At 42.9% G+C, this 27,358-nt stretch overlaps 2 protein-coding genes and 1 long non-coding RNA gene across 8 annotated transcripts in view; 1 reads left to right on the top strand and 2 right to left on the bottom strand.

Annotated features, from left to right (window-relative positions):
• bbx (bobby sox) overlaps positions 1-2,078 on the bottom strand; it is a 270,510-nt gene extending 268,432 nt beyond the window's left edge. Inside the window, exon 1 of the mRNA XM_075692969.1 lies at positions 1,758-2,078. Within this exon, the coding sequence (XP_075549084.1) occupies positions 1,758-1,775 (18 nt within the window). The 5' untranslated portion in view covers positions 1,776-2,078. The remainder of the gene's footprint in view (positions 1-1,757) is intronic.
• LOC142582880 (uncharacterized) lies at positions 2,070-27,328 on the top strand. Of its 4 annotated transcripts, XR_012828512.1 has the most exons (5): positions 2,070-2,172; positions 2,277-2,314; positions 4,669-4,780; positions 17,810-17,926; positions 25,039-25,281. It is a non-coding gene; the product is annotated as an uncharacterized LOC142582880 (long non-coding RNA). The 4 variants fall into 4 exon arrangements; XR_012828510.1 differs by lacking the exon at positions 25,039-25,281 and adding an exon at positions 27,006-27,328 and having other exon boundaries at positions 2,070-2,314; XR_012828509.1 differs by having other exon boundaries at positions 2,070-2,314.
• Positions 8,404-27,358, bottom strand: part of LOC142582879 (ubiquitin carboxyl-terminal hydrolase 2-like) — a 262,205-nt gene continuing 243,250 nt past the window's right edge. For all 3 annotated transcript variants that reach the window (XM_075692974.1, XM_075692973.1, XM_075692975.1), the window contains 7 exons: positions 27,294-27,358; positions 25,275-25,378; positions 22,152-22,229; positions 18,587-18,665; positions 18,093-18,194; positions 15,218-15,341; positions 8,404-12,588 (listed from right to left, as the gene is read on the bottom strand). In XM_075692974.1, coding sequence (XP_075549089.1) covers positions 12,501-12,588; positions 15,218-15,341; positions 18,093-18,194; positions 18,587-18,665; positions 22,152-22,229; positions 25,275-25,378; positions 27,294-27,358 — 640 coding nt within the window. In that variant the 3' untranslated portion in view covers positions 8,404-12,500. The remainder of the gene's footprint in view (positions 12,589-15,217; positions 15,342-18,092; positions 18,195-18,586; positions 18,666-22,151; positions 22,230-25,274; positions 25,379-27,293) is intronic.

Here is a 27,358-nt window from a genome sequence, read left to right as displayed (position 1 = left end):
AAATTGTCAAGAACGGGAAACTAGTTGGCTAAACTTGACAGACTTAGGTGGCAGTCATTTGCAAAGAAACATTTCTTCTACAAATAAAAAAAAAAACCGCCACTAAAAGCAGCTCCATTCATCTGCAGATGCAACTTGAATCACAATATGTCTTGTCAAGCAATGAAACCACTTAAAAACATCTAAACTGCTGTGTTGAAAGACAACATAAACAAAAGTATAGCAGTGATAACATTGTCTCATTCTCCAGTTAACTTTCCAAAATGCTTCATTAATTCATAAGTCAATCACATCAGCTCTATGATGTCATTATGGTGCAAGCAATACAGCGAAGAGAGCTACTGCTATATATAATAACATTTCTATTGCCACATTTTATTCTCTACATTAATAACGCAGTTATCGAGCACGCGTCATTGAAGACCCGCTCTTCTCTGCATCAGCAATTTCAATAGCACACTTCAATAGGTGGCGAAGACTGCTTCTGTACTTCTCTAAGCCAGCACTCCTCTGATTTTGTATTTCACTGCTATTTATTTCGAATGGTCAGTCAGTCAAAAGTTATCCGCAACGCCAGACCCGACGTCCGAAAAACGATCAACAGTAAACCAGTCTGGCCTTTCAGCCTATACTTTCACAAATGTGGTATGCATCCACGTCGTTTTGTAACATTCCCTAGGTGCTACTGCTAAAGTGGCACTTTTGAAATACCGCGCCAACTGCTGGTTGTCGGTATAAGCAGGAAGGCGACGCCAGCGGGACGCCAGGACATCAGCACCAGTAATTACTTCAATGCTGCGCCGAAGCTTCATGTACAAAGCCACAGCAGCTAAGTCGCGTCTTTATTATTATTCCTCTGACGCAGCGTCACAAGCATTTTTTTCTTTCCTTTTGTGACAAAACAGCGCTCCTCATGCTTATTTTATTTCAGAAACGATTCGGATTGCACAATAAGGCGCCCCGAAGAAAGCCGAATACACGCACAACTAAATCAGCTATTGGTAAGGAATGGTCCGGCGCCATTCTCAAAGCGTTTTCAAAAGCACCGATATCCGTAAGGATACGAGATGAGAACGCCGCTACATGGCAACTATAAACAAATAGGCCGAATCTACGAGACATAATGAGCGAACACGAAAAGCGCGACAGAACAGTTCGAACAACCGAAGCTACAGCGTAGCGAAACTTCCATTAGACGCGACGAACCCGCTCCTCAAGACGGGACACATCGCGCCGAGCGAAAAAAGAAACGCACAAAGATGAGCGGCGCGCGGAAAGATACAAGTAAAAACAACCACAAAAGAAAACACGCTTTCAAGGCTAAGGCCGGCGAGGCCTTGAATTTCAGCGCGGAGATAAAGCATGAGAGTGTTTATAAACAGCTAGGACCCACGGTGTGGGCCAAAGTGCTCAATACGTAGGATTAGAGCTTGAGAGAGCCAAATTTTCGCCAGGCATCGAAATGGCGGCTAAGGCAGGCGAATATTTTCCTCGTGAGCAGCGGCGGACACCATTGAAAACAGGACCAACTCTCTTCCCCCTTTACCCCCCACCCTCCGCGGTACGTGTACATCCCTCGAATCGGCCACTTTGAAATCGAAACATTTCAATGGAAATGTCTCGTCCCGGATGAGTTTTGTTATTAGAACGAAAAGAAATCACTCATAGAAGACTTTGATGCAGTAATCCCATTTCAAAATCACGTCATGACAACGCTGAGCACTAAAATAGATCGGTCGGTATAAAAATGGACTTACCTCGCCTCCATGAGACATGGCGATTGCAGCGCCCTCTTTCTTTTTGACCTTGAACAGCGGAAGCTCCGCCGGCACCAGCTTCCTTCAAGTTTACCTTTTAACACTAGTTTCGTATGAACATAATAAAATCGAGCATTTACTGTTTATTATACAAGAAAAGTACATATTTCATTAAACTACAGTTTAATTTTGTAACAGTTACATTTTGTTTTATTTGTCGCTAAGTTTATTTTAGAGTTTTTATCATTTTCCCAACAAGCGGTACCTCGGATTCTCCTGGCTCCGCCATCACTTTCGAGTTTCAGCCACTGCCGGTTGCTAGGTGCATGGCCGCATGGAGGCATCGCAGTGGCAGCTGTGCATTGCTCGGGTGGCTAGGCGCTCTTCGATGTAATGTGATGTAACATCTTCCGCTGTAACTTCGCTTTTATGTTCCTTTCGACTTTTTTACCACAACAAGCGTCTTTGCGGCATAGCCGCAGCGCACCCCGAACTCAGGTTTTGTTTTTGTTCTTTCAGGGCTAAGTTCGAGAGCAAATCGTTTGGATAACAGTTCGGTAGGTTATCGTTTTCGCATAGCACGCCCGTAAACCGGTACTATCTCAAGTGCTGTGCATACTGGGATTCCAAGTTTAAATAACACCCTGCAGAGTGAAGCGGCCCGCGTTGCGTTGGGCTGGGCTTAGCCTTCCGGCACATTGCAGGGTTATACGAACTTTATCGAGAGGGGCTAGTGTGCAACACGACTAAACGCTTATTTGCTCGCTTCCCATTGTGTCTGTCAGCAACACCAATGTGTTCTCCACTGACCGTCGAATAGTACGCCAATCCAAATACGGCACCCAGACATCTTTATTAGCATTACGTAGTGCGTAAATTCATTGTCGCCTATTGCAGGGTGCCCATCCAGCTGCAAAGCACAAAGGCAAGGTCATGTTTTGTCACATAAGGTCCATCTTCTGTATATCATTTTATTGTGATGCCAAACAGTTGTACGGCTGCCCCCGTTTCACTGAAAAGGAGGGGGGAGGGTGTTTAGGTTCGAAAGTTTGAACGGCTGAGTTGTATGTATGAGTTGGTGAAGGAGGCATTGGTAAAGTGTATTGGCAACTAACTACATTGCCCCGTCACTCAGCAGATCTTATACAGTGTATGAAGTCTCCTAACTTTCAATTATGTAACTTCCAACATTTCAAATAAAAGCGGAAGTTACGCCAGTTTCACGGCAGAGCAACTGTTTTAGTGTTTGTGCATGGCATCCAGTTAATATGTGACAGAGCTAATAGAGGGCGATTATCTAAAGCTGCCTGTCACCCACCATGGCCATTCAATGGCTGTAATGTTCTGCTGAGGAAGACGCTGCGAATTTTCTGGATGCCACAGCTGCATTTTGATGGGGGTAGAACACAGAAGCAATCACGCATCAGGCTTCTGGTACATATTTAAAAAACCTCAGGCGCTCAAAAATAATCTGCTGCTCTTCACTATAGCATATCTCTCAGCTAATGCATTGCTTTGGGACATCAAAATTTATAAAGAAATAAGGCTGTGCGAATATAGAACATTTTGAATACAAATCAAAGTTGTGTTTGATTCTAGAGTTCGCTATTTGAAGTTGAGTCTTTGTTGCACTTTGAATATAAGGGATAATACTTATTGAAGTCCCGACAGAGGGAGCCCGATGTGAGCAGGGTCTGCTACGAATTATTCTGCTGAATAATTTGCAGTCATTCAGTGAGATCGGCTTGCTTTGAGGCAGCCTGTATAAGAATTTGTTGTCTCTATATAAGCAGACCTGTGTATTATTTGGACAGTCTCGTCATGTTAAAGTTCCTTTAAAGTGATGTACGGTGCTGCAGTATCGCCTTTCTCCCCTTCTATGAACAGAGTGCTGTGCTTGCACCTGGTGATGCGCCATACTCATGTTTCAAGACTTTCATTGTCATGGTGCACCAGATAACTGAAAGCAGTTGCTTTCTCATTTACCAACTCCCAGTTGATCGGAGACCTAGTTGTGAACGGCTTTGAATGCATGCACCACAAAATCTCTTTACAAGCGCCTTTTCCCTTTTCTTTTTATAAGCAAGCTCCACATGAACGCCATATTTCACTTTGTTTAAAAGTATGGAAATATTCTGTATTGAATTCTGTATTTGCATGCAATTTTCTTCAAATATTCAGATTCAATGAGAAAATTCCACTATATCAACAACCCTAAGAAACATAAATAAAGGATACTTATTCCAAAAGCAGCCCAATGAAATTGTGAAATGATGCATGCGCAAGCAGCAAATTGTATACTTTACGAGACGGTTACGTAGACTTAATTGTGCTCCCATTACCTTGGAATGGCCTGTTGTTGGCTCTTGGAGATTATGATGCGACATTGTTTGCAGCATAGAACATAGACCCAAGCTTTCTGGTAATGGCATTATTAGGTTGTGCTAGAATTTCATTATCGTTCCTCTTAGTGCTTTAGAGCTGTTTGACTGAAATAATCTTTACAACTGTCATGAGTGTCAACAGAACATTTACACAACCTCCACATAAGAACCTGAAGCAATTGCAGAAGCTGTGCAACGTAGCTAGCTTTGATGCGAAGCCGCGGGACGGACATATGCACACTTCGGAGTTGAAAGACTGGGTAATAATTCCCATTGTGACAAGTAACTCCATGCGTTCTGACCACATATGCAGCAATGCATACATGGAAACGAAGGACAGTGCTGTAGCCAAGTATAGAAAGAAGAAAAAAGGGGTCAAAACCTAGCATGTAGGTGTTTGTGCGGCTAATCAAGGAGCCTAAGGACAAAGTTTCTTAATGAGGTTCCTAAAATTGGCTCTGCAGCACAGGTCACCACAATAAGCAGATACTGATTCATATTCACTTGCCTTAATTGGCATGTTTCAGGAGCTTTTGACTGAACCACAACAGTCCAAATAGGAAAAATATAGCTTCTGTCCACAATGTCGTACTGATGTACTGGCACCAAGATTCTGGCGGAAAAGCCAACAAAATGGAAGTATGGCCTTCATTTTATCTTCTGGTTTACCTCTTATTTTACCTCTTATGTGAACTTAACAAATGCAGAGTTTTGAAAGAAACTTTATCAGTTTGAATTGATTTATTGTTTCTCTTGAGTGTCCTTGTAAGAATACAAAGTGCCAATAGGAAAAAGAAACAGCAATGTGTATGAATGTGTCTTATAAGAGAGCAAAATATATAATGAATGATCGTTTACTGCAAATGGAAGCAAAATAAATGAAAAAAAAACATCCTTGTTGAAATGTTGGCTTCAGGCTGTGGCTTCCGGTGTTCACGTGCAGTTGATCTGTTCCAAGTCTTCATGTTCCTGCGAGAACCCTTTGTCTCTCAATTATTGCCTGTAGCCATGATTACGGTCCCCAGAGTTTAAGAGTATTGGCTTGTTTTATTCTCATACACTGGAGCTATGTTTGCTCGACATAATGTGGATTGTAGCAACCTACATTTTAGTAAATTTTACAAAATAGTTATTGTTAATTATGGAAGCAAAATGGAGTGCTGCTACTTGGAATGGCAATGTCATAAGTGCTGGACCGTGCGGGTGCAGTAATTTGTGCGACAAATATGTCCTGTCATACAAAAAAACTGGTGGAAGTGCTTCATAAGCAAGTCTACCAATTGTTACAACCAGGTTTCTCTTTGCATAAAAGGAATAACTGATTGTACATCGATTAGGCCACATGAAAGATTTCTAGACAGCAGAAAGGAACAAGACGACAACTTCAGTAATGAAACAGGTAAAGAGGAAGATAGAGACAATACTGACCTGACAGGCTATTTCGCTAGTGCTTCTGAAGGCACACAGACAAAAGGAAGACTTGCAAGTTGCTGCTATATTGTTAGAGATATTGCTGTGATTCCTTCACGCTTAGGCTGGTTGTATGCTATGAGAGAGAGAGAGAATCAACTTTTATTGAGCCCTTAGTAAAGGTTGGTGTGCGCTGGCACCAGACGGGGTGGAATCTTCTTCTCAGGTCTTGTATGCATCCAGCAGTTCCTTGCCCCTAGCCGCCAGCACCAGCTGGGTCGGTAGGTCTGGGCTGGACAAAAAGGTCTCCCATCGCTCGGGGTTGGGGCTGGGGATGGTGGGGGGTTCTTGAGCTCTGCAAGGATGTGTGCTAGAGTGCCTTTTGATCGTCTGCAAAACGGGCAGGAAGTGTCATGCTCTGTTGGGAACGTCTTGTGCAAGAGCACGGGATGCGCTAGCGTGCGTCGCACGATCGTTTACTGCATTCGGCTGAGTTGCGGATGCGGACGGGGAAGCCTACATCTGCCGCTTCTGTACATTTGGGTGATTTCTTTGCAACTTGTCACGGGGTGCGGTAGCTCTGGCTCGTCTTCGGCCCGGATTGACAGTTTTCGGGCATAGTGGTCGGCCCACTGCTATATTGTTAGAGATATTGCTGCGATTGCTTCACGCTTAGGCTGGTTTTATGCTATGAGAGAGAGAGAGAATAAACTTTTATTGAGCCCTTAGTAAAGGTTGGTGCGCACTGGCACCAGACGGGATGGAACCTTCTTCTCAGGTCCCATATGCGTCCAGCAGTTCCTGGCCCCTAGCCGCCAGCGCCAGCTGGGTCGGTAGGTCGGGGCTGGACAACAAGGTCTCCCATCGCTCGGGGCGGTTGGGGGCATCTTCCGCAACTCAGCCGAATGCAGCAAACGATTGTGCGACACACGCAAGCGGGGTTGCTAGCGCATCCCGTGCTCTTGCACAAGATGTTCCCAACAGAGCATGACACTTCATGCCCGTTTTGCAGACGATCAACAGGCACTCTAGCACACATCCTTGCAGAGTGCACTAAGCTCAAAAACCCCCCACCATCCCTACCCCTCACCCTGCTATGAGCTTTCAGTTCTTTTCATGGCAGCGACTGCTAGGTTTCCTTTACTGCAATTTTTGTCAATGTCTTGTCACACTTTTAATTGTGGCTATGAGCACAATATCAGCTGCACACTAAAAAATAATCTCGCCTCAGCCAGGAATTAAACCTAAGTCAGTTGCACAGGATATGAGCATCCTACTATGAAGCTTCCCACAAGTAAAAAAAGCACTGCACAGGTTGGATTACTAGCTGCGACTTTGCTTCAAAGATTTCCTACGTGGAGCAACAGTCCTTGTCGGAGATTTCAGAAGTCTGTGCCAAACAGGGTGCAAGGTGCGCTGTGCCGATCGCTGTGTCACAGCAATATAACTAGCAGCAAGGCCAAACATAAAGGTGCTCAAGCCACAGCTCACTGTTACCACTGCGTTCTTAGTGATGGCTTTTGGAAATTAAGGGTTTGTAAACATGCCACGGTCAGGTAAAAAAAAATGTTAAAAACAATTTAAATTCTGCATTTTTACGTGCCAAAACCATCACCCAATTATGAGGCACTCAGTAATGGGGGATTCTGGACTAATTTTTACGACCTCTGCTTCTTAACAAGCAGCCACAATTGCGGCCAAGATCCAATATAAAAAAATTGCAGGACGCTTAAGCTTCACCTTCAAGAGTGGAACATAATAGCATTCAAAAATCCCTGACTGCTTCTCACACTTCCAGCAACTGCAGCTTGCATACCCATGATATTTTACTGAAAAACGCTGCCGGTGAACGTTATGCACGAAGGCGAGCTTTCTGGTAGAAACACGGACCCTTGCATGGGTCGCAGATGCACGGAGGCAAGCACCATCTGGAGGTGTTGCAAGGAACCAGGCAGGCCGCTCTATTGAATCGTAGAAACACTGAAAAGGGAGTTTGTGTTCGAGTTTCCGTTTAACAGAATTATTTTTTCTCATATATTCAAATTACAATCTGATGCTATGATGTCTGTAGGTTGTGCGCAAGTCATACTTTACGATTTTTCTGATGCATTTTACTTCGAGAAATCAGCAGTGTATCTGTGCTAGACAGAGGGCTTGCGTGGTTCGAAATAATTTTTCACGAAAAGTAAGTCGACAATGGACGCCAACACCGGATCTTCTGCAACACAGGGCCCTTGACGCTATCGTGTTAAAAATAAAGATAACAAAAGGCTCTTCACTAACATGAGCAGTTGGCAAAATGTTTGCACAGATTCGGGAAAATTTCTTTCACAGTTACACTGTATAGAAAATTTGTCTGACGGCTTTTGCGAGGCAGCGTGGCTCATCTCAAATGTCAGCCAGAGAATGGCCAGCGTCAGCCTGCGTCAGCCCTGAAGCAGCCATATGACCAGGCTGTCAGTGAGAATGCATAGCTGGACTCCAGCTTTACAGCCTCGAAGCGGTCATGTGATTGGGAAGTCTGCATGTATAGCCAGACACTGAAATCTGTGGAGCTGGTACAGCATACACATTGACATCTGTCAGCATGCACTCACAGCACAGAAGTACACAGCTCTGGTCTAGCGAAGCATTTGATACAGTAAAGTGTTTGCAAAGTCTAGGGTATATGTTGGGCACTGGCAAACCGGAACCCTGGGATGTCTGAAATGTGCAAAAATCCCTGGTACAGCTTCGCTGTCCTTGATGTAAGAGTTGCTCAGATTTGCATACATGTGTGAATAATTTTTTTTTTTTTCATACTACTCATTCAAAAAAGTAAACCTCTACTCATAGACACAACCACACAGGAGGCCAAAAGCCTAACACTGTTTATTTCACAAAGGATGCTTTAAACTTCGAACATGCATGTGCTTCACATGAGTGTTGCTTCTATACGCAGCGTGCATTTGCATGCACTCCACCAAGAAGGTGAGTTCTATATGACAAACAGAAGTGATTTGTGGCTTTCACATTTTACAGAGAGCTACAGAAGCGCTTGACTTCAGGAAACAAAAAGAGAGCCGACTATAGCATGTCTGCTACACCTTTGGCCTGTAAACCAAGCAAGCAATCCTGAAAGAACTTCAGAAACTTCTATAAGTGAATGCATGTACGAATGTCAGTATGTGCTTTCTGTGCAACGCAAGACTCGCCCTTGCACATTATCAATGTTGTACAAATTGGGCGAAGCTAGCAAGAGAAAGCATTTCTTCACGAGTTCTAAATAAACAAATTACGTGTAGGGAAAAACATCTATATCAATGGGTATTTATTTAGAATTTGCTTAGAGCAGGCCAAGGGTCCATATTTATGTGCTATTAAACATTCTGCTTGGGACTTGTAAACTGACCAACACTCCACGTAGCCCTCCGATGCACATGTGATGAAGATCTTCTGAAGAGATCACAATCTGTACCTTCCTGACCATATTCACAGCATGCTCACTGTTTTCCTTCTCTCTTTTCAATGCAACAGTACAGTCATAATCCAGCAATGCTTGGTCTGAGTGATTAGAACAACAGGTGACGCCTTACTGCCAACAGTATTATATTTCTCTCCAAAAAATGCAAACAGTGCATTTCAGATAGTCTTTCCACGTAGACCTGGCACGTTGCATTTACGGTTTCTGTGGTGTATGTACAAAAGTCTGTTTTACACGTGTGGCATATCAAAGAGTGCTTGCCTTCACTATTGTAGGACAGGTACCGATTGTTTATAACTAGCTGGAAAATGCTGACTCTTTAATTTTGGAATTTCAATAAAGTCGTGCATTGCAGTGCAGAGATTCCAAAAGCATCTGCAATCAAAATTGGGGCCTAGTATAAACAAATTATGACCAAGACCGAGTGGAGAAGTGAAAACAGCACTCTCTGCTCTACGAATCAGCAAAGAATGGCTTTCTTTTAAATATATTCACAGTGAAAATCAATGAAATTGAAGCTCATAGGGCGGGATTCAAGTGCACATCCCATAACTTGCAGAATCACTTTTTCTTGCACAATAGGATTGTTCACATAATGGCAAGTAAGCACTCGTGAAGCCAGACATTTTCACTCAACAATATGCTAAGGCATCAGGGAAGAAAAAAAAATGCCATCACAGAAAAAATAAGAAAAAAATAAGACTACTGCTTTAAAGGAACCACGTATGAAAACAGTGTTAAAAGGTGATAAAGTTCTAAGATCTAATGGACGCACCTTCTAAAGAAAAATAAAACTCGTATCTTCACTCGCAACATGCTTAAAAACAACATTGGCACCCCTAAATAGCAAAAGCTTGGCATATGCCACACTAGAACTTTGCTTGAAACAACAAAAGCCTGCACTTGCTGTGAACATTAATTAAAGCCGCTATAGCAGGCCGTGCTCAAGGGTTTACCAGCAGAGTGCCAAGTTGGCTGACATCAACACATCCTGCACTCAAGAACACAAAAAATAATTTCAACAAAAACAAGAGCAAGAGGGAGTACTCTCTCTCGACCCACTGCACTGAGAACTTCAGCTTCTTTTCTTAAATAGGACATACTTTGAGAATAAACATGCTTATATACAAACGTGTGGTTATATATATATTTATATATATATATATATAGCATTTCAATAAGCAGTCAATTACATCTGCAGTTTCTCTTTCATTCTGCAATGCCATCGAACTGCAAGACTTCCGCTGCTTTAGCTAGGGGACTGAAAATAAGAGTGCACCTATTAATGTCAAGGTGAAAAGCCCTCGGCACTTTCAGACTCTGCAATGTCTGAGCCACATACATGCGTGCAGATAGCAGCACTTCACGTATGATGGGAGATAACCTGGGTCACCCTTGTTGCTCTCATGTTCTTTGTTCATGTTACCGAGAATAGCACCCCAGATGCATACTCAACTCAGCCGCCCAAACACACTGACCTGCTGCCCTTTCACAGTGCGGCTGCAATGCTGGTGTCCTTGCACGACGACGGCTACAGTGCACGCCTTGGATACACACACCCATATCACAGTAGCTTTCTTCGAGAATGCTTTGCACCACCAAGTGTTACGGTTCCAAGCTTTGTATTCACTCGGCACATTGCTTGAAAGCAAGAGAAAGTGAACTATACTACGAGGTTGGTGCTGGATAATCCAGAAAAGGGGCACCGTTTAATTGTAGCACACTGTTTCCTCAATGCACTGTTCAGTGATGTGCTCACACAGAATGGCGTAATAAATGCTCTAGCATTTCCACATGGGACGACGCATCTGCACTAGGTCAACAAGCTTGACAGGAAATACTATGCGACTGGCAACTTCACAGCAGCTGCAGTGAACTCGTCAATGCACAAACCAAAGCCTGACGTGCACACCCACACATACACAAATTACCTGAAAAAAGAATGACAAATTCCAATGAGGCAAGGGTGCAAGGTACAAAAAAAAAATGAATTCGTCATGCAAGCAAGATTTGTTCGTTAGACCATCCACAAGCACCACATTTTCACTGGCTTGATTGCAGTCTTGACTTGATGTCCACAGATAGAAAAAGCACATAGCAGTAGGTGTACCCAGAACTGCCAAACTACCACGAAAAAAGTTGCAAGGAACCAAGGGGTGCTGGCAGTTTGATCAAAATTTTCGGTCGCGAGTAGCGTGACTCATAGCACAAAGCATTATTACAGGGGCCATTGACATCAGCACAGGTAAGAACGCTCAGAGTTTCCATTTCGCCAGTTGTATAATTTTGATGTGTGTGTGACTGCCAGGAAAGGCCTCCCCAATTTGTGATTTCCGGCAAATGTTGCAGAAACATTTTGAGTCCCTGTTCTCAAGCACTGGCAGAATATTTTATTCTCTGCAGCCAAGGTGCTACCATTTTACAGAAATCACCTTGCTACTCGCGATACCGTCATGTGAACTATATAGAAATTGTTGAAAACAAGCTGCTTCCAGGCTAGGACTGTGCAATCACTTTTCTTTTTTTTTCTAGTACAGGGAACCACCTATGGAGGAGTTCAAGGTATGCCATTCAAGGAAGCAAAAAGAGTGAAGCTGCTTTTGTTTCTCTTGTTTTACTATTCTAACCTGGGGCATGCAGTCTGCGTGGGTCCATTAAGTGTAAGGTGGGGCACGTTAAAAATAGGTTGGAACACTACTGTACAGCTAGAGCTGACCCATGATGCCTATTGTACAGTGCGATAAATATGTTCATCTATGCAGCCCACCACAATGAACAACATGCCTTCATTTTGAAGTGTTTGCCCTGTACAACTCCTTTCAGCCCCATTCACTTAGCTGTCTTCATGGCAGATCAGCCCACCAATGCAGCTGGGTGAAGAACCAGCTCGAGAGAGCTCCACACGTGTTCAACTGAAACATCTCGGTAACAGAAAACACGAAAGCAACATATATTCGAGCACAAGCTCCACTATGTCACAAAAGGACACGAGTTCAGTAGAAGGGTGGGCAGTTGGCATTCACTCACGAGTCTCACTTGTGCAGCTGCACATACGTGTCCATAGCAGGCCAACATTTCCCAAGACAACAGGGTAGCTGACAGTGCGCATCACAAGCGTTGGCTAGTGCTGCCGTCCCTCCTGGCTGGTGTGCACAGGAACCAATGCCGTCAGCACAGGATGTGAAGTGGGCCTTTTTGCAGTCGGTGCTTAACAAATGTGAGCCCGCTATTTTTGTGTGACCTGTTCAGATGAACTGCGGCATGGGCGGCAGCTCATCACGACCGCTGACGGCTGCGGTGTGGCGTAGCTGCAGGTGTTGACTGCGTCGAAGTGGGACGGGCGATGTCTGTGTTGTCATCCTCCTCCTCGGCAGTGGGCTGCCAGAGGGAGCAGTGCGTCTGCCAGTGGCCCGGCCGTGCCCGGTGGCCCGTTCGCCATGTGGGCCACCTGTCCGGGAAGGCAGAAGGCACTGCGGGGGCGTGTCCTCAGAGACGCGACGACTGGGTGGCTGCCTCATAGAACAGCACATATGCTTCCGACGAAACAACGCGTGAAGCACTCACTTCAGAGACCCTGCATGGAACAGCAAAGAATCTTTTCAGCACTGATGGGACCATTTTGCACAAAGCTCTTCTTTCTTGAAACAATTTCAAAAAGAGCATTTCTTAAGACTCCTTTTGATATGAAAATTTTTTAGATGGTGCACAATCAACAACCTGAAATTTTAGATGCGAATTTCCCTCACTGTCCAATTTTCTGGACGTTTTGTCGTGACCACAGGTCTGAAACAGCATTAATCAAAGAGACCATAGCCACATTTTGATAATCTCGCAGCCTTGAACCGGTGCTCTCACATGCCAATCCGCTTCAGCCATAGCCATCACCACAACAATGCCAAGCTATATACTCCGTTCCATACATAGCAGTAATGGTGGCAATCCGCATTTTGCAATCCTTGCCGATGGCTTCAAAGTGCTGAAAGCATGGCGCGTTGCCATAATGCCAGTTCCCAAAAGTCAGCTTCGCCACAATACAGCAGTGTTGCACCTTGAACCAAGGAAATGTATTGAGGTGAAGCATACCAGTGGGAAGGGGGCAACTGTCACGATACCCAGTATCTATTCCTTAAAGGAGTCCTGAACTGCTGCTTGGGATTGCTGAAAAAACACAGTCTGCAGATAGCATACCGTGTTATGAACATCTCGGACAAATTTTGCAGTCCTGCACGGTGTGTGGAGCTTGCAAGCGGAGCTCGCGAAGTCACTTTTTTCTCAAATATTCTCTTTTCAAGAGAAGCCTGCTCCTCAATCTTTTCTGGACCCTTTATTTCATAATATAGCAGATTCCCGTACGCGACTGCTACTGGCCAATATCAATCGCTCAAGAAGGGTGTTTGGATCAGTGCACTTCTTCCTACTGTTACTGTGTAATTTATTGATGCACTTTAATTTATGGGTTGAAGCGAAAATATAATTTTAAATACGGTTACAGTTACGTACTTCTGGAACAAGCCAACTATCGTCTGCTCATGCTTGGCCGCGGCCGCCCGCGCAGGAATTAAACTTTGGTCACCCTGCTTATTGGTGTTGTAGCTGTCGGGTCTTGCTCGTTCTGAACACTCAACTAGCCTCGAACCACGGGACACTTAAGGTCAGACCACATGCACAGCTGCAAGCACGCTCTCACTTCTTGCCAGCTCTTGGTTGGACACCTTGGCAGACTTCACTTTCTTTTCATACCGAGCTATTGATAGCACTGAAAAATGCACAAGCTGGATGTGACTATTATCCATCGGCCAAGCTGATGCAGAACAAAGCCGGTCTGCACAATATAGCACAGCAAGGCTGGAGTATGAGCGCGCACTCAAGCCCTGTCATGCACAAAGCAAACGCTACGCATACATACATTTGTGTGTAGCTGCGGTCTGCTACAGAGTGTAGAGATAGTGACCGCTGTGGGGTGCTGCGATGCCTAATAAGTGTAGTGGCAGGCCTTCAAAGCTATTTATGATGTGCCTGTGGCGATTTGAGCTCTTGAACACAGTAAAAGGCACGCATTCATTGTTCTTTTTTTTTTAGATGTTTTTGCGGTCCCTGGGGAGTTCGAAACATCAAACATTGACTGCACAGCTACAGTCTTGACCTATCACTTTCACAATTTTATTGCATTTAGTTCTGATGTTCCCTCCAAATTTCTAAAGTTGCAGCTGGTTTGCCTGTGCTTGTAACCTAACGATGTTATTTATGTCAAAAAGCAGTCGATATGCAATGACTGAAGAAATTTTACAACTGCAGAATCTCGCATCCATGTAGCCTATATATAATCTGGTTGCGTTTTGTCAGCAGGGAAAATTTGTACCATATTTCTTTCTTAATAAGTAATGGCTGTGGCTTTTACTTAAGAGGCAAAAGTGCAATACACTTCCATTAGAGGTGAAGCAAATTGCAGTGAAAACTTCCCCCTTGCGTATGTTTGATGCACACGACATATCCATTTGCAATGCCTTGTTGATGGACTGACACGAAGCAACTGTGAGCAGCCAACACTTCCTTCCAAATCACTCTGGCATGGTACGGTGCTGCCATCTATGCTCGGCATGTGAAGTGTGTGATCCAACATGTGAAACAAGTGAACACCTGTACACACCTGAAACAACAGCTTGCATGTGTAGTTTGCAAAAGATGAAATGTAATTGTCCAAGGTCTGGAGAATGCTAGTAAAGGTGCAAGGCCGAATTAGTGCTCTCTTTTTCAGATAAAGTTGAATGTGAAGGGCTGCCACATAGCTCAAACAGCTAACGTCCAAACAAGGAAGAGGTTCATAGAAAGATGGAGAGGCAATAGTAGTTGAACAAGAGAATTGCTCTAGGCTGTAGCCAATGCTCCCCCTCATCCCAACACTGTTGATTACAGACAGCTGATTTGTTTGACATTTAATTTCAACAAAGAAATATAATATTGAAAATATGAAAATTTATAAAAATTCTGAAACTATTTTTTTTTTTAGAGAGCACAAAATTTTATTCTCAGTGTTAGCATGCACCAAGAGTTTTTAGGTGAAGTGAACATCTGGCAAAAAGGTGACAAAACAGTGTAATTAACAGTTAATTTCAAGGGTAACAAGAATGATTGTGTTGTCCATAAAACTGAGAGGTCACGCATGAAAGCATGAGAAAAATGAGAAGCTGAGAAAGTTCATTTACTTTGTGTCGTTGCATTCGTGCCATTCACCAGACTTGGGATGCAGGCAGGTAGCTGTGTAGTGGCCAGAGTAGGTTGAGCCACTGTGATTAGACACCGCGTACAGGTTGTACATCACATAATGACCTGCAAGAAGCCCAGATGCACAGCAAAATGAGCATTCATGACGAACGTCATAGGAAGTAAGGTTCTCAAAGCTTTTCATATGAGGCACAGGGAGTGAAACTCTACTACAGTCTTGAAATGAAGCATAAGTCACTAGCTGCATTATATTCAACTGGAGAAATATAAGCATTTAACGAAGCCCAATCCTTATCCTTTAATATAGCCAGAATGTGACCGACCGGCACAACTTTTCTTGTAAATTAGAACCAATACACAAGTCATCCTCCTTTAATGTGGGGAAATGCCATGTGTGTCGAACATTTCTAGCACTTCTTTCTAAAAGATGCAACAAGTGGTAATAATGTCCAACTTTGTAGGGGGTCCCCAATACAAGTATAATAATATTCCCATAACTACATTTTAACCATTATGCTACATTACGAAATTTATGTTCCAAAACAAACAAGCTATGAGAGGGGTCATAGTAAGCAGGCGGTGCCATAATTTTAACCATTGTAAATCACAATGAACGAAGCAGCACCTCTAACCTTGTGGGCTGCATTCTGATTTTGCATTTTTTACATTTTGGATAACCCAAAAATATCTGTTATAGTGTACTGTAGACATGATGTCATCCTCATGTCATCTTGTGCACCTACTGAGTACATTTAAGGTGCTTTAAATTTAACAAAGATTTACTGCAAATGAACTTAAACATTACTTATTACTGCAAGCCAAACAGCCCATAAAACATCACGCGAGATCTAACGTATGTGTAAAATGTACGATCGACTGTAATCCACTACAACCATATAGAAGCAAAATATAACTACTGCCCATATGTCAACTGTCACACCACACTGAACAATTGAACAGTTATGTGCTATCTCTGCAGATATACTGCAGCACAGAAGGATGTCTTGGAAATTTTTCTGCTATATCAAGATGCTATTGTGAGGCAACTACACTTGTACATAATAACGTGCACCGCAGTGTTCGTAGTTTCTAAATTTTGACAAAATTTTTGTGGCCACTGTTCAAACTTTGCAGCGTTGCCGCCAATTGCTCTTAAGGAGAATGCCTGTAGAACAGTTTGCCATGCTTTGTAATTGAAATTCTTAGGAAAGGAAAAAGGAATAATGCTTCTGCCAGTTGGCATGTAACAGGCTAGGTCAAGCCCGAAGTAAAACAGGAAATTAAACACATAGACTCTTAGATCACACATTAAAAACATTGCAAACATTCGTTTTATGGTGAGACGACTTAATTGCAGGAAGAAGAGCAAAGCTACGACAGCAGTCTCAGAATCTACGCTCTGCAGGGCACTAATCCCCTCTTGTTTGAGTCAGAGGTCGGCACAGACCAATGCCATTCTCCCTTGAGTCGCCCTGAAAAGCAGTGTGATAAGGCAGCCTCAATGAACTGTTTTATAGGAAAGTTGTAAAATCGACCATACTACATTACCTCGTATGCTGAATTGCAGCATAACTTTTTTTCTCTTGAAGTATCTCTGGTTGAGAACATTTGGCCAATTATAAATGTGATATGTTAGACCATGGAAGCTGGTACCGTATTTTCACAGTACTGGCATAAACCTTGTTGTTATCTTCATAACATTTCCTCACTTGCGAAAACTTTTGTAAAAGTGGTGCTCTAAGCATGTTGGAAAGCTTATTTATCACTTTAGCTTGACTTAACAATGTCCCTTTAAGGAGGGGTGCAGTGAGAAACAAATTTGGACCCAGAAGAACATGTTTTAAAATTATTGTAGCTCTGCATTTATTCATTGTTTAAGACTGCATCAGCAAAATGTTTTTCACACCAATGAGCCAGCGTCACTAATGCGCCAGTCTTACCTGCGCAGCTCTGGTGAGAGCAACCGCAATTTTCAGTCTGCTTGCAAAATGATGAAATGAACTAGTCTAGCAGTGTGCATATGTACCAGATACGATATATACTTGACTAAGGGCAGCACTCATAAAAACTGCACCTCCAACTTAAGAGCCCAAGATTCGAAAACACCAATACTTTGAAATGAAGAATTCGAAGATGGAAGAGAGCATTGCAGCTTGTGTGCAGGCTCTTGGATTCTGAGCATGGGGTGTGGTGGTCTCCACACATCGTTGTGAAAAGCTCTGCATTGCAGTCATATCTAATGCTATGAAGAGCACTGAGGGCAACTGTATCCATGAGTGTACAGTGGCGACAGCGACAGTAGTGAGGACTATAGACGGGCCCTACCTGTGTGGTGTGCTCGTATGAACAAATATTGCATTATAACAGCAGCAGAGCTCTCTCTTTTTGCAAATAGAAATCAAGGGCATTATACACGGCAAGAAGAATTATACCACAATGGCATGCCCTGCATAAGGGCCGCACCTTATCAAGACTGCGAAAAAAAAAAAGTGCTGCTCTTAGACAAGTATATACAATATTTTATGACATTTCTGATGCGTCAGAGAGTTATACCATGAAACCTGTCACTTCAGCTGCAGGAGCAGATAGATGACGACATTAGAAACAAAGCTCATGCCCTGTTTGCAAGACAAGGGCAGATCACGGGGAATGGAGTCACTGACTGACAATCGTGAATGTGTCTATCTTAGGTAAGCCTGTCATCAGCAATCGCAGGACTATTTCTGTCCTCATGCTGCTAATGCGAGACACACAAGCTCTAATGCCTCCGATGACAATGCAACGACAACAATGAGAACTAAGGTGTAGACATAAAGCTTTGTTTGATAAATCAAGAAAAAGAAGAAAAGCACTCACTGTTGGACATATATGGGCAGAGATCAAGGTTCGTCAGTGGGAACTCGATACGAGTGTTCAGCTTCGCCCGAAACCTTTCACTGGGAGAGAATCGCTTTAGATCTGGCAACAACACAAGTCAAGGATAAAAAGCTTTTCCAATGTATCAGTTATGCTCCATTTTGAGCCACTACTTTAAAAAATAAATACTTTCTAAGTCTGCATTTTAACTTTTAACTGTGGGAAGGTACTTCACTAATGTTTTTCACACACGTTTCCTCGGGCATATAACAACGCCAAGGTGTTGCAGATGGTGCTTTGACCACCTTTACAAAGAGGTGTGTTTCTGCTGACACACTGCTTAGGTGTCTCACTAAACGTCACTAATGCTAGAGTTAAAAAAGTTAATGAAATTTATAGCACATGACAACTACTCATCTAGAGCCTACAGCAATTAGATCACTATCAATATGCACAGAAAAATCTTTTTCTAATATATCAGATAAAAAGGATACGAAGCACAAGAATTTTTGGACACCGGTGGATGGTAAAGCTTTTCGTGCATTTCTGACGGGTCTTGCAGTGAGAGCAAGTCTGAAAATGAAAAACAGAACAAAAGAGCATTTAGAATGGGGACCATGTGTCTTAAGTAACAGCAAACAAGAAAGCATAGTGCTAAACACGAAACCTATTTTATGCCATTTATGCTTGACTAAACGCTCATAGATCAGGCCAACTAAACATTTAGCAACAATTTATACTCTTTCATATCCATTCTCTTGATGAGTTAGTGGCCTCAAGTACCAGTTCTTTCAAATCAAAATTGCACCAACTTATTTTCGATGAACAATATCCAAATTTCTGTAAGCAGGCTTTCCCACACACGTAACTTGTCCTAAACAGGATGGCCGTGTACCTGTTGGTGGCACTGTTAAACAAGGGACCAGAGTCTCGAACCTTAACTTTTTTTCTTCCGGTTTTCATTTTGGTTCACTGAAAACGGTTCAGTTCTGGTTCAACTTCGGAGCGGAAAGTTAATGGTTCAAACCACTGGTCATGTGCATAACAGAAGAACAATTACAGAAAAATGGCACCCATTTATTTTGTACAAAAATGTGACACTGCAGCTAAGCTTCATTGAAAGATTACACCTTTCAGGCTGCATATAGTGGCAAAAGGATTATGTAGACTGAACACCAATGCTGTAATCTATGCGAATCGAAACTTTTGAAGCAATCCTATGACGGCCTGCAAATAGAAGTTGAAACAAGACAAGGAGCAGGGGAAGAAAAGAGAATAAAGAAGAAGTGCGATAGAACAAAATGGAGTCTGTGTTGTTAAGCTGTTAAGTGCAGTTTTATTACATATTTTAGCGCAGTCAACAAAAGGATGTTCCCTTTTGTTAGACAGAAGAATGTGGTGATGCCTACAGAGAAGTGGTCTGAATAATATTTTCAGATCCTGTGTTGTGCTTACCAGACTTTGCGCTGCCCTTTGAATAGAATACCGATGCATCTCACTATAGAACGGGAGCAGTCTTGTATCAGAGAGACTCATCAAGACCACCAAACCAATAGCTTTGTGTAATAGGATACTATAGCTACATGTTCAATAAAACTGAACTGAACTATACCACGACAGAAGAGGAAGCTCTCACTGTTTTAAAAGCCATCCGCTACTTCCATTCATATTTGGAAGGTGCAAAGTTCAAGCTATACACAGACCATAAAGCACTAACGTACATATTGAAGATGGCCGAACTGAAAGGAAAGGTAGCCTGTTGGGTGGGTGAACTTCAGCATTTTTATTTTGAAGTAGTTCATCGCCCGGGAGCTTCTATGAAGGACATGGATGCAATATTACGATTAGTCATTATGCTTCCAGACAACCATGACGAGGCAAATGTTGCAAGGATATGGGAAGGAACCAAGGTTTTGTAACATACTAAAAATAGAGGAGTTGCTGTTCCTACTTCCTTTGTTCCAAAAATATTGGAACTGTATCATGATAGCCCCGAAATAGGAGGCCATGATGGCTTTAGGAGAACCTACATGAAATTGACAAAAAGGTTCTCCTGGCCTCGTATGAAGCAAGAAACAAAAGACTATGCATTATCATGTCATAAATGCCAGATTAACGAAGTAAAATTTAAACAACCAACGCAAAAAATGGTTATACCACAATATTCTAACAGGCCCCCATTTGAGGTTATTCATCTAGACTTCCCGCAACTACGAAAAAAAGTCTGAAGGAGTTAAGGAGAGACAAGCCTTCCTGTCGTGCATTGACGAGCGCCCCAGGATGATTGCAGCAAAAGCTAGTAAAGAAGACGCTAACAGCGTAATTTCCTTTTGCAACAGGAAAATGTTTGGCAATGTGAAAGTAATTGTCTGCGACAATGGACCTGCTTTCTGAAGTCGTCAGCTAGAGGAATGGGCTGAAAAGCATAATATCAAGCTACGGTTCATTGTGCCCTATCATGCCACTGCAAATGAGATAGCTGAAATGGCTATCAGGGACACCAAACAATACATTAGCATGTACACAGGATTGCCAGGTGGTTGGAAATGTCTGGAAAAGGCAGTAGCTCACCGCAACCACTCGTATACATGTGACCTGGGATGCACTCCTCTATTCGCTGCAACTGGGAGACCACCTTATCTGCCCGTGGATATAAGCCTCGGCATTGACAAGAACATAAAGCTTACAGAAGCAGCAAGAACTGAAGATAGTAGATCAAGGTATCATGAAAGAATGAAGAAAAGTTTTGACAAGAGGCAGAATACAACGTTACCAACACTCGACTTCGATAACTTCGTACTGGTAAAAAGAGGGCCAAGCCTGAACACCGCCTATAACGGACCATTTCGTGTGATCATGACAGCAATTCAACAAGGACACTTAAAGACCATATGATAAATTGGTCCCAATGACACCATGGAATCCACCGCTATTGGGAATATATTCAAGTATCATCCCAGGAGGGATGCAAACAATGCTGGGGGGAATGAAGCAATCCTATGACGGCCTGAAAATAGAAGTTGAAACAAGGCAAGGGGAGAAAAGAGAATAAAGAAGTGCGAAAGAACAAAATCGAGTCTGTGCTGTGAAGCTGCTAAGTGCAGTTTTATTACAACTTTATTGAGGGAACAGAGAGAGAGAATATATTGAGGAAACGCAGAGAGTTATCCAGTGTGCTACTCTGCTCAGGAGGAAATGTAACAAGAAAGAAAAAATAGGGGACTGAGGAGTAATGATAAGGACAGGCAGTAGCATGCAATTGTAAACATGCTTGTGCTCGAAGGGCCCGTTTACCACCTTGAATCTAGGCTCTTGTTAACTCAATATTCTGAGAGCTGTGATGGCTCATTCATTGATATATCCAGTTGACGGCACAGTAACGCTTTATCTGAAAGGCCTGATAATTGGTGCTAACGAAGAGACCAATGTCTGCCATTCACAGGCACACTTGGGGCAACCAACAAGTATACATGCTCCACTGTCTCAGGTACTTTGCACACTTCACAGTTTGGCGAGTCGAGGCACCAGATATGATGCGAATATTGGTGCGTTAACAAAACCTAGTCTGCCCGTGGATGCAATAGACTGAAAACTGCTACATTTTGAATTACAGAAAGCTGGTATGTATTTACCATTATTATTTACCAGTATTATTTATGTATGTGAATCAGCATAGTTGAGTCACAAGTGAACGCAATGTATAGATGAAAAACTCCAGAAAAGGTGGCCTACCTGAACTGAAAACCATTATTCTTTCTGTTCAGTATTGCACCCTAGTGAAAAAACTTGTAACATCACGGTTCACTTCTGGTTCTATCAAAAATAATGTTTTTTTTTTTTTTTCAGTTTTCGGTTCAGTTATGGTTTGGTACCCTGCCTGGGACACGCATAATGAAAGTTTGGATGGTACAGGGAACAGAGGACGGTGACATAGATGTCACCAGGCCGCATGTAGGCACCTTAATTACTATTCTAGCCTGATATCTGCAATCTCGGTTAGGTGAAATGAGGTGTGCAAGCCACAGTGTACGTAAGCCAAATGGGCAAGCTTAAACTTACAGGTTTCTCGTCACCGTCGAGCACTTCTTCTTTGGTGAAGAGGCTCAGGCATTGCTGGATTGTGACAGGGTCTGAGCTCTGCAGAATTGCAAAGGCACATAAACAGTCAGTATATGCATGAACACAGAACAAAGGAACACTAAATGGCACAACAAGGAAAGCAATGGTATATAATGATGATCCTCATTACTCCATCTATTCTGTTCTTGTCAACAGCTGTGCAAAGTGATAAACTCTGGCAATAGCATAGCCATAGTGGTGATAGAGCCAGTGAAACAGTTTGAAAAGGGTAGGGCTCAAATGGAACAAGGATAGAAGCTATGTTAGCAGAGGTGTAGCTGTTCCTGCATCGTATACTAGGGCTGTGCGAATATTCTAAGTTTGCAGATAATGAATAAAATAAAGAGCTCATTTGGTCCTTGAATCGAACAGTCACTATTCAATTTTGTGTTTGAATGAAATAATCATTATTAAAAAATTCTAATAAGCTTTTAATAGTTTTCAATACTTTTACATTGTTGACTGTACATGATCAAACATGATTTTGAAGCAAAGATGTGATAACTTTCATCCCACTCACAGTGTACATAACAATGGATGGCACACTGTATCACTCCGACAACCAGACTCAAACACAATCACTGTCAATGAAATGTTGAGTGGACGTGCTACTCAGCAGTGGGTATCGTTTCATACTATTTTTAGGTGCAGAACCTGTGCCCTCTTATCGGAATAAATATGAAAATGTTTCATCGCAACATACTTTATACAATAGTGACACCATCTGCCGTGACCATTAGACCTAAAATAGCACTTTCTTCAAGCTCTGTCACCGCCGCAGACGGCACCCATTTACGGTTCCGTCGTGAAGGGATATAGATATTAGATGGCCAATAAGGCTGTTTTTCTAAACTTAATATAACAATGCAAGACAATTATACTTTAAAGGGGCCCTGAACTACTTTTTATTGAAGTGGAGAAAACCACTTAAGTGAAAATAGGCTATTTCAGAAATACTTTGCAACAAAAAGTACTTCAATGCATTCAGCGGAAGCGGAGTTATTGAAAATCAAACACGGCCTCCACTGTGCTCCCGTTCCTTCTTCAATGCCTTGCACTGTGAAGGCTTTGGCGCAGTGGAGCGTGCCCACAACGCTCCGCCTTCTAAATTCACCGGCACATTTCATGATAGCGTCGTCCCAGTGCGGGCAACACTGCCAGCCGTGGGAGCGGAGTACACGCAGAAGCGTGGCTGGTTTCGCTTAATTCGTATCACCTGTGTAAAGATATCGTCGATGTGGCATGAAACCTTATCATTGGTCACTGACTGCCAAATTCATAAAAATGATTTTTCTCATTCAAATTTGCGTTTTTCGATTGCCCAATTTGGAAAATGCTGCAGCCCCTTTTGGTGAAAGAAAAATCGATCGGCAACTGTACCTATTTGCATAAAAGGTCGAATTTCAATACAACAAAACATCGATATAGTGAAGCAAATTGGCAATTTTACCTACTTCGTTATATCACAGTTTAAATCCATATGATAACAGTTACAAGCATACATATTTTACTTGCTGATATCGCCGATAACAGCTTTAAGTTTGCTTAATTAATTGAATAATTCATGATATTCATGTTCATTATATCAAGGTTAAGCTTTACTCCTATCGAGCGTGATTTTTATGTTAGTGTGGCTCGATGAAAGCACAGCTCACATGCGATGGAATTAAAGGGGTTCCGAGATCATACTTTTGACTATCCATATATTTTTGCATTGAATCAAGGTCCTAAACTCGTCTGCTCCCAATTAAACACAGGGCTACAACTAATGCTGTTAGAAAGGTTAATTGGCTGCTGGATTCGCGATACATGTTACTAGCACAAAATCAAACGGACACAAAGAGAAGCCAGACAGCACAAACACTGGATTACAACTGACATTTACTCAACATGGGCTTACATCAAACAAGGATTGCACCAAACAGTATTATTATCGTGCATACATGCAAGTCATCTTCTAAGAGATTATTTCTTTTTGTGATACCAATAGAAGTAGTGCTAATACAGTTATTCCTATACTTTTTGTTCATGTTGGCAGTGTAATATTGAGGAAACACGCACACAAAGAAACAATGTAGACTGGGTAAGTCAGGAATAAGCAATGCGAGAGATTTTTGAAGCTCTTGCTCACCAGCAACAACCACAATAAATGTGTGAACACCCCATCAGTGTGGCACTAGCATGAGAAAAGTATCAATACTTAAATGAACGTTCCGCAAGCATGCAGCAGCAACCATGTTTGGTAGAGTACATTTGTTTAGGACACCAATACTGCTATTTTCACATTGGTCGTTAAGATAAATTTCACCCTCGCTTGTGCACAATTGTTCGGGCCGGTATGCATATTTGCAACAATGTAATAACACTCAGTTGATGTAAATACCAGCACTCACTCCATCTATACTGTTTCCTCGTTTGTGTGTTCTCTGCAATTTTCCACTGCCAATATGAATGTAAACTGCAGCAACCAACTCGCCCGCCTTTTCACTTTGACAGTCATTCCCCCTCCCCCCTTTTTTTGCTGCAAAAAGCCAGAAAAACCAATCTATTCTGATTTGAAGTGACATAGGATATTTACGTTATCAAAAAGCAAGCGACACTGACATCTTTGACAATGTCCAGCTAGATGTCATGGCCCTGCTGTTGCTCCTACATGCATGCTGCGTTGTCTCAGGCTATCATTTAGTCAACCTAGTCAACTTCCAGTCTGACCTATTTATAGCATCTTCAACACAATCGAGAGTGGTATTTTCTAAACGCACTCAGTTCTGCACAAAACTCGGGTGGTTTATGTGTAAGGAAGTGCAAGGCATACTTTCTTGCACAGGTGGATTTCCTAGTCATGTCAATGACGACCGGGAACACACGTGCCAACCTGTCTGGAGCTGAGAACAATGCTGGGACGTCCTGCCTTGCTGCCACTTTCTTTACTAGTTTATTTCTTTTGCCACTTCTGCATTTGTGGTGTCTGCGCCCTCCCTCTGCGTACAGCTTGATTTTGTGCTGGTAACGTTTAACAAAAGCTTGTCTTTAAAGGAATCCATGTGCAAAGGCAGCTCTCACCTTGGGTATCGGGAGGGAGAGATCCCAGAAGGGGTCGAAGGTCACCGATTTGTGGCCGCAGACACTGCACTTGAGCGTGCTCTTCAGCTGGCCAACGAAGCAGTCTGTATAAAGAATAAGCACAGTGGTCAGTGGCAAACACCTTGATGCCACATCACGATTGATCAATTTTGAACGCCTCAAAGCAATACTGGAACTATGGGAGATCAGCTGGGGTGCCTTAATCAACATGCGTGCAAAACTCGGCAGACAAGCATGTTAGCATTCCCGCCCTGCCGGAATGTGGTCACGGTAGCTGGGAATCGCACCCACGGCCACGTGTTCGGCAGCAGAGTTCCACAGCAACTACGGCGGGTGCCAGGTCAAGAGGCAAAGTGCTTTTACAAGGGGGTGCAAATATGAAAAGGGACACACAATCTACGTTCAAACAGCGATTACTGCTGGATCAATGTTCAAACAGCGATTACTGATCAATTTACGCTCAAACAGCGATTACTGCTGAAGAATGAATTGAAATGCAACTTAATGGTACTACGCAGATAGAAGAGTGAACCAATGCGCTAAGTAGTCCTTGTGTTCACAGCAGAGCGCCACATGATGCTCTATTATACCACAGCCAGAACGAAGGACATTTAACAGTTCAGTCCACCATGTCCACACAGCCAGTCGTCTTGCACTACAAAGTGCCATCAGACTTAGAAACTTGGTGGAACAGATGCTCGAGAAAAAAACAATACCGTAAGTTACAGGCAGCTTCACAACAGCTACAAGTGGGAAGGCACAATGGCAATTCCCTGTATGATTGATGTGCTTGAATTTAACAACATTGAACTTCTTCTAAAGTGAAAAGCTGTTAAGGGTTCATTGAGCAGTTTTTTGGTACTTTGTAAATGCTTGCTTAAACCACTATGGCCGTGCACACTGCCTTCATTTAAAATGCAACACACGGACTGGCCAATCCCAGCGATAATGCCGATGCAGAAGCAGCCAAGCCAATGACAAAGGCAAAAGGAATGACCCATGATGAAATCAAAAGGAATAGAAAAGAAGAATATTTACCCCAAATACAGGCCCACGTGCACATGCAACACTATGTGAACTAATGTGAAGTGCTTTTGCAGCATTATTTCTGAGTACACATTTTATTCTGGCAGTTTAAGAAATTAGCTACCACAAAACAAATGACTGTGGAGGCTACTGCCAAGGAGAGGACTGCTCAAAATCAGATGGATCAGGTGCCTCAGAGTCATCAGAAACCACTGAATTTTTTTAGCTATGGGCAGCCCAGCGGGCCAAGGATGCCGCCAGGACCCAAGAACTCCTGGCCATCACCTAGGCGGGGCCTTTGGCCCTCCCCACCAACTAGCAGGGCACACAATAAAGTTATTTCCTCCTCCTCCGTGTAACTGGCATTAGCCACTTAGGCATGAAACGCTCAACCGGCATTGTGGTGCTAAGCCAGAGGGTGCGGGATGATCACATCCTGGCCATGGAGGCCATATTTTGATGAGGGTAAAATGCAAGAACGCTTATGCATTGTGCATTGGATGCACGTTAAGGAACCCCAGGTGGTCAAAATTAATCTGGAGTCCCCCAGAACGGCGTACCTGTGTCGCATTGCGGTTCAGGCACGTAAAACCCCAGAATCAAATCTAAAACTCAACAATATTCAAGATCTTTCCAAACAGCTAATTTTTTGCACCTGTGTCTTTTTCCATTTTTTTCCACCAGCACATTTGCAAACAAGTCAAACAGAACAGAGGAAATTTTACAGCAATTCATGTTGGCACTAAATTGTGCAAGCTGGCCAAGGCAGATGAGAGTCGCACTGCAGATGAGAGGAGGATGAATCTGCACTGAATTATTTGTAGAACCAATAATTCAACCACAGCACATTTGCTAAAACCGCAATTAATAAATTATATTGTGAAACAATTAAGTCTGTTTTCCGTGAAGTTTCGTGATAGTATCTAGTATTCACACTCAATTCGCACCTACGTGTCTGAAAATTGTACCTACCCACAATCTTGCTGTCGTCATATCGCAGATATCGTTTCCAGGCCTCTGCTGCTTTCTGAGACTCA

This window comes from Dermacentor variabilis, chromosome 5, assembly GCF_050947875.1.
Source record: "Dermacentor variabilis isolate Ectoservices chromosome 5, ASM5094787v1, whole genome shotgun sequence".
NCBI lineage: Eukaryota > Metazoa > Arthropoda > Arachnida > Ixodida > Ixodidae > Dermacentor > Dermacentor variabilis.
This window is presented reverse-complemented; position numbering and strand designations above follow the sequence as displayed.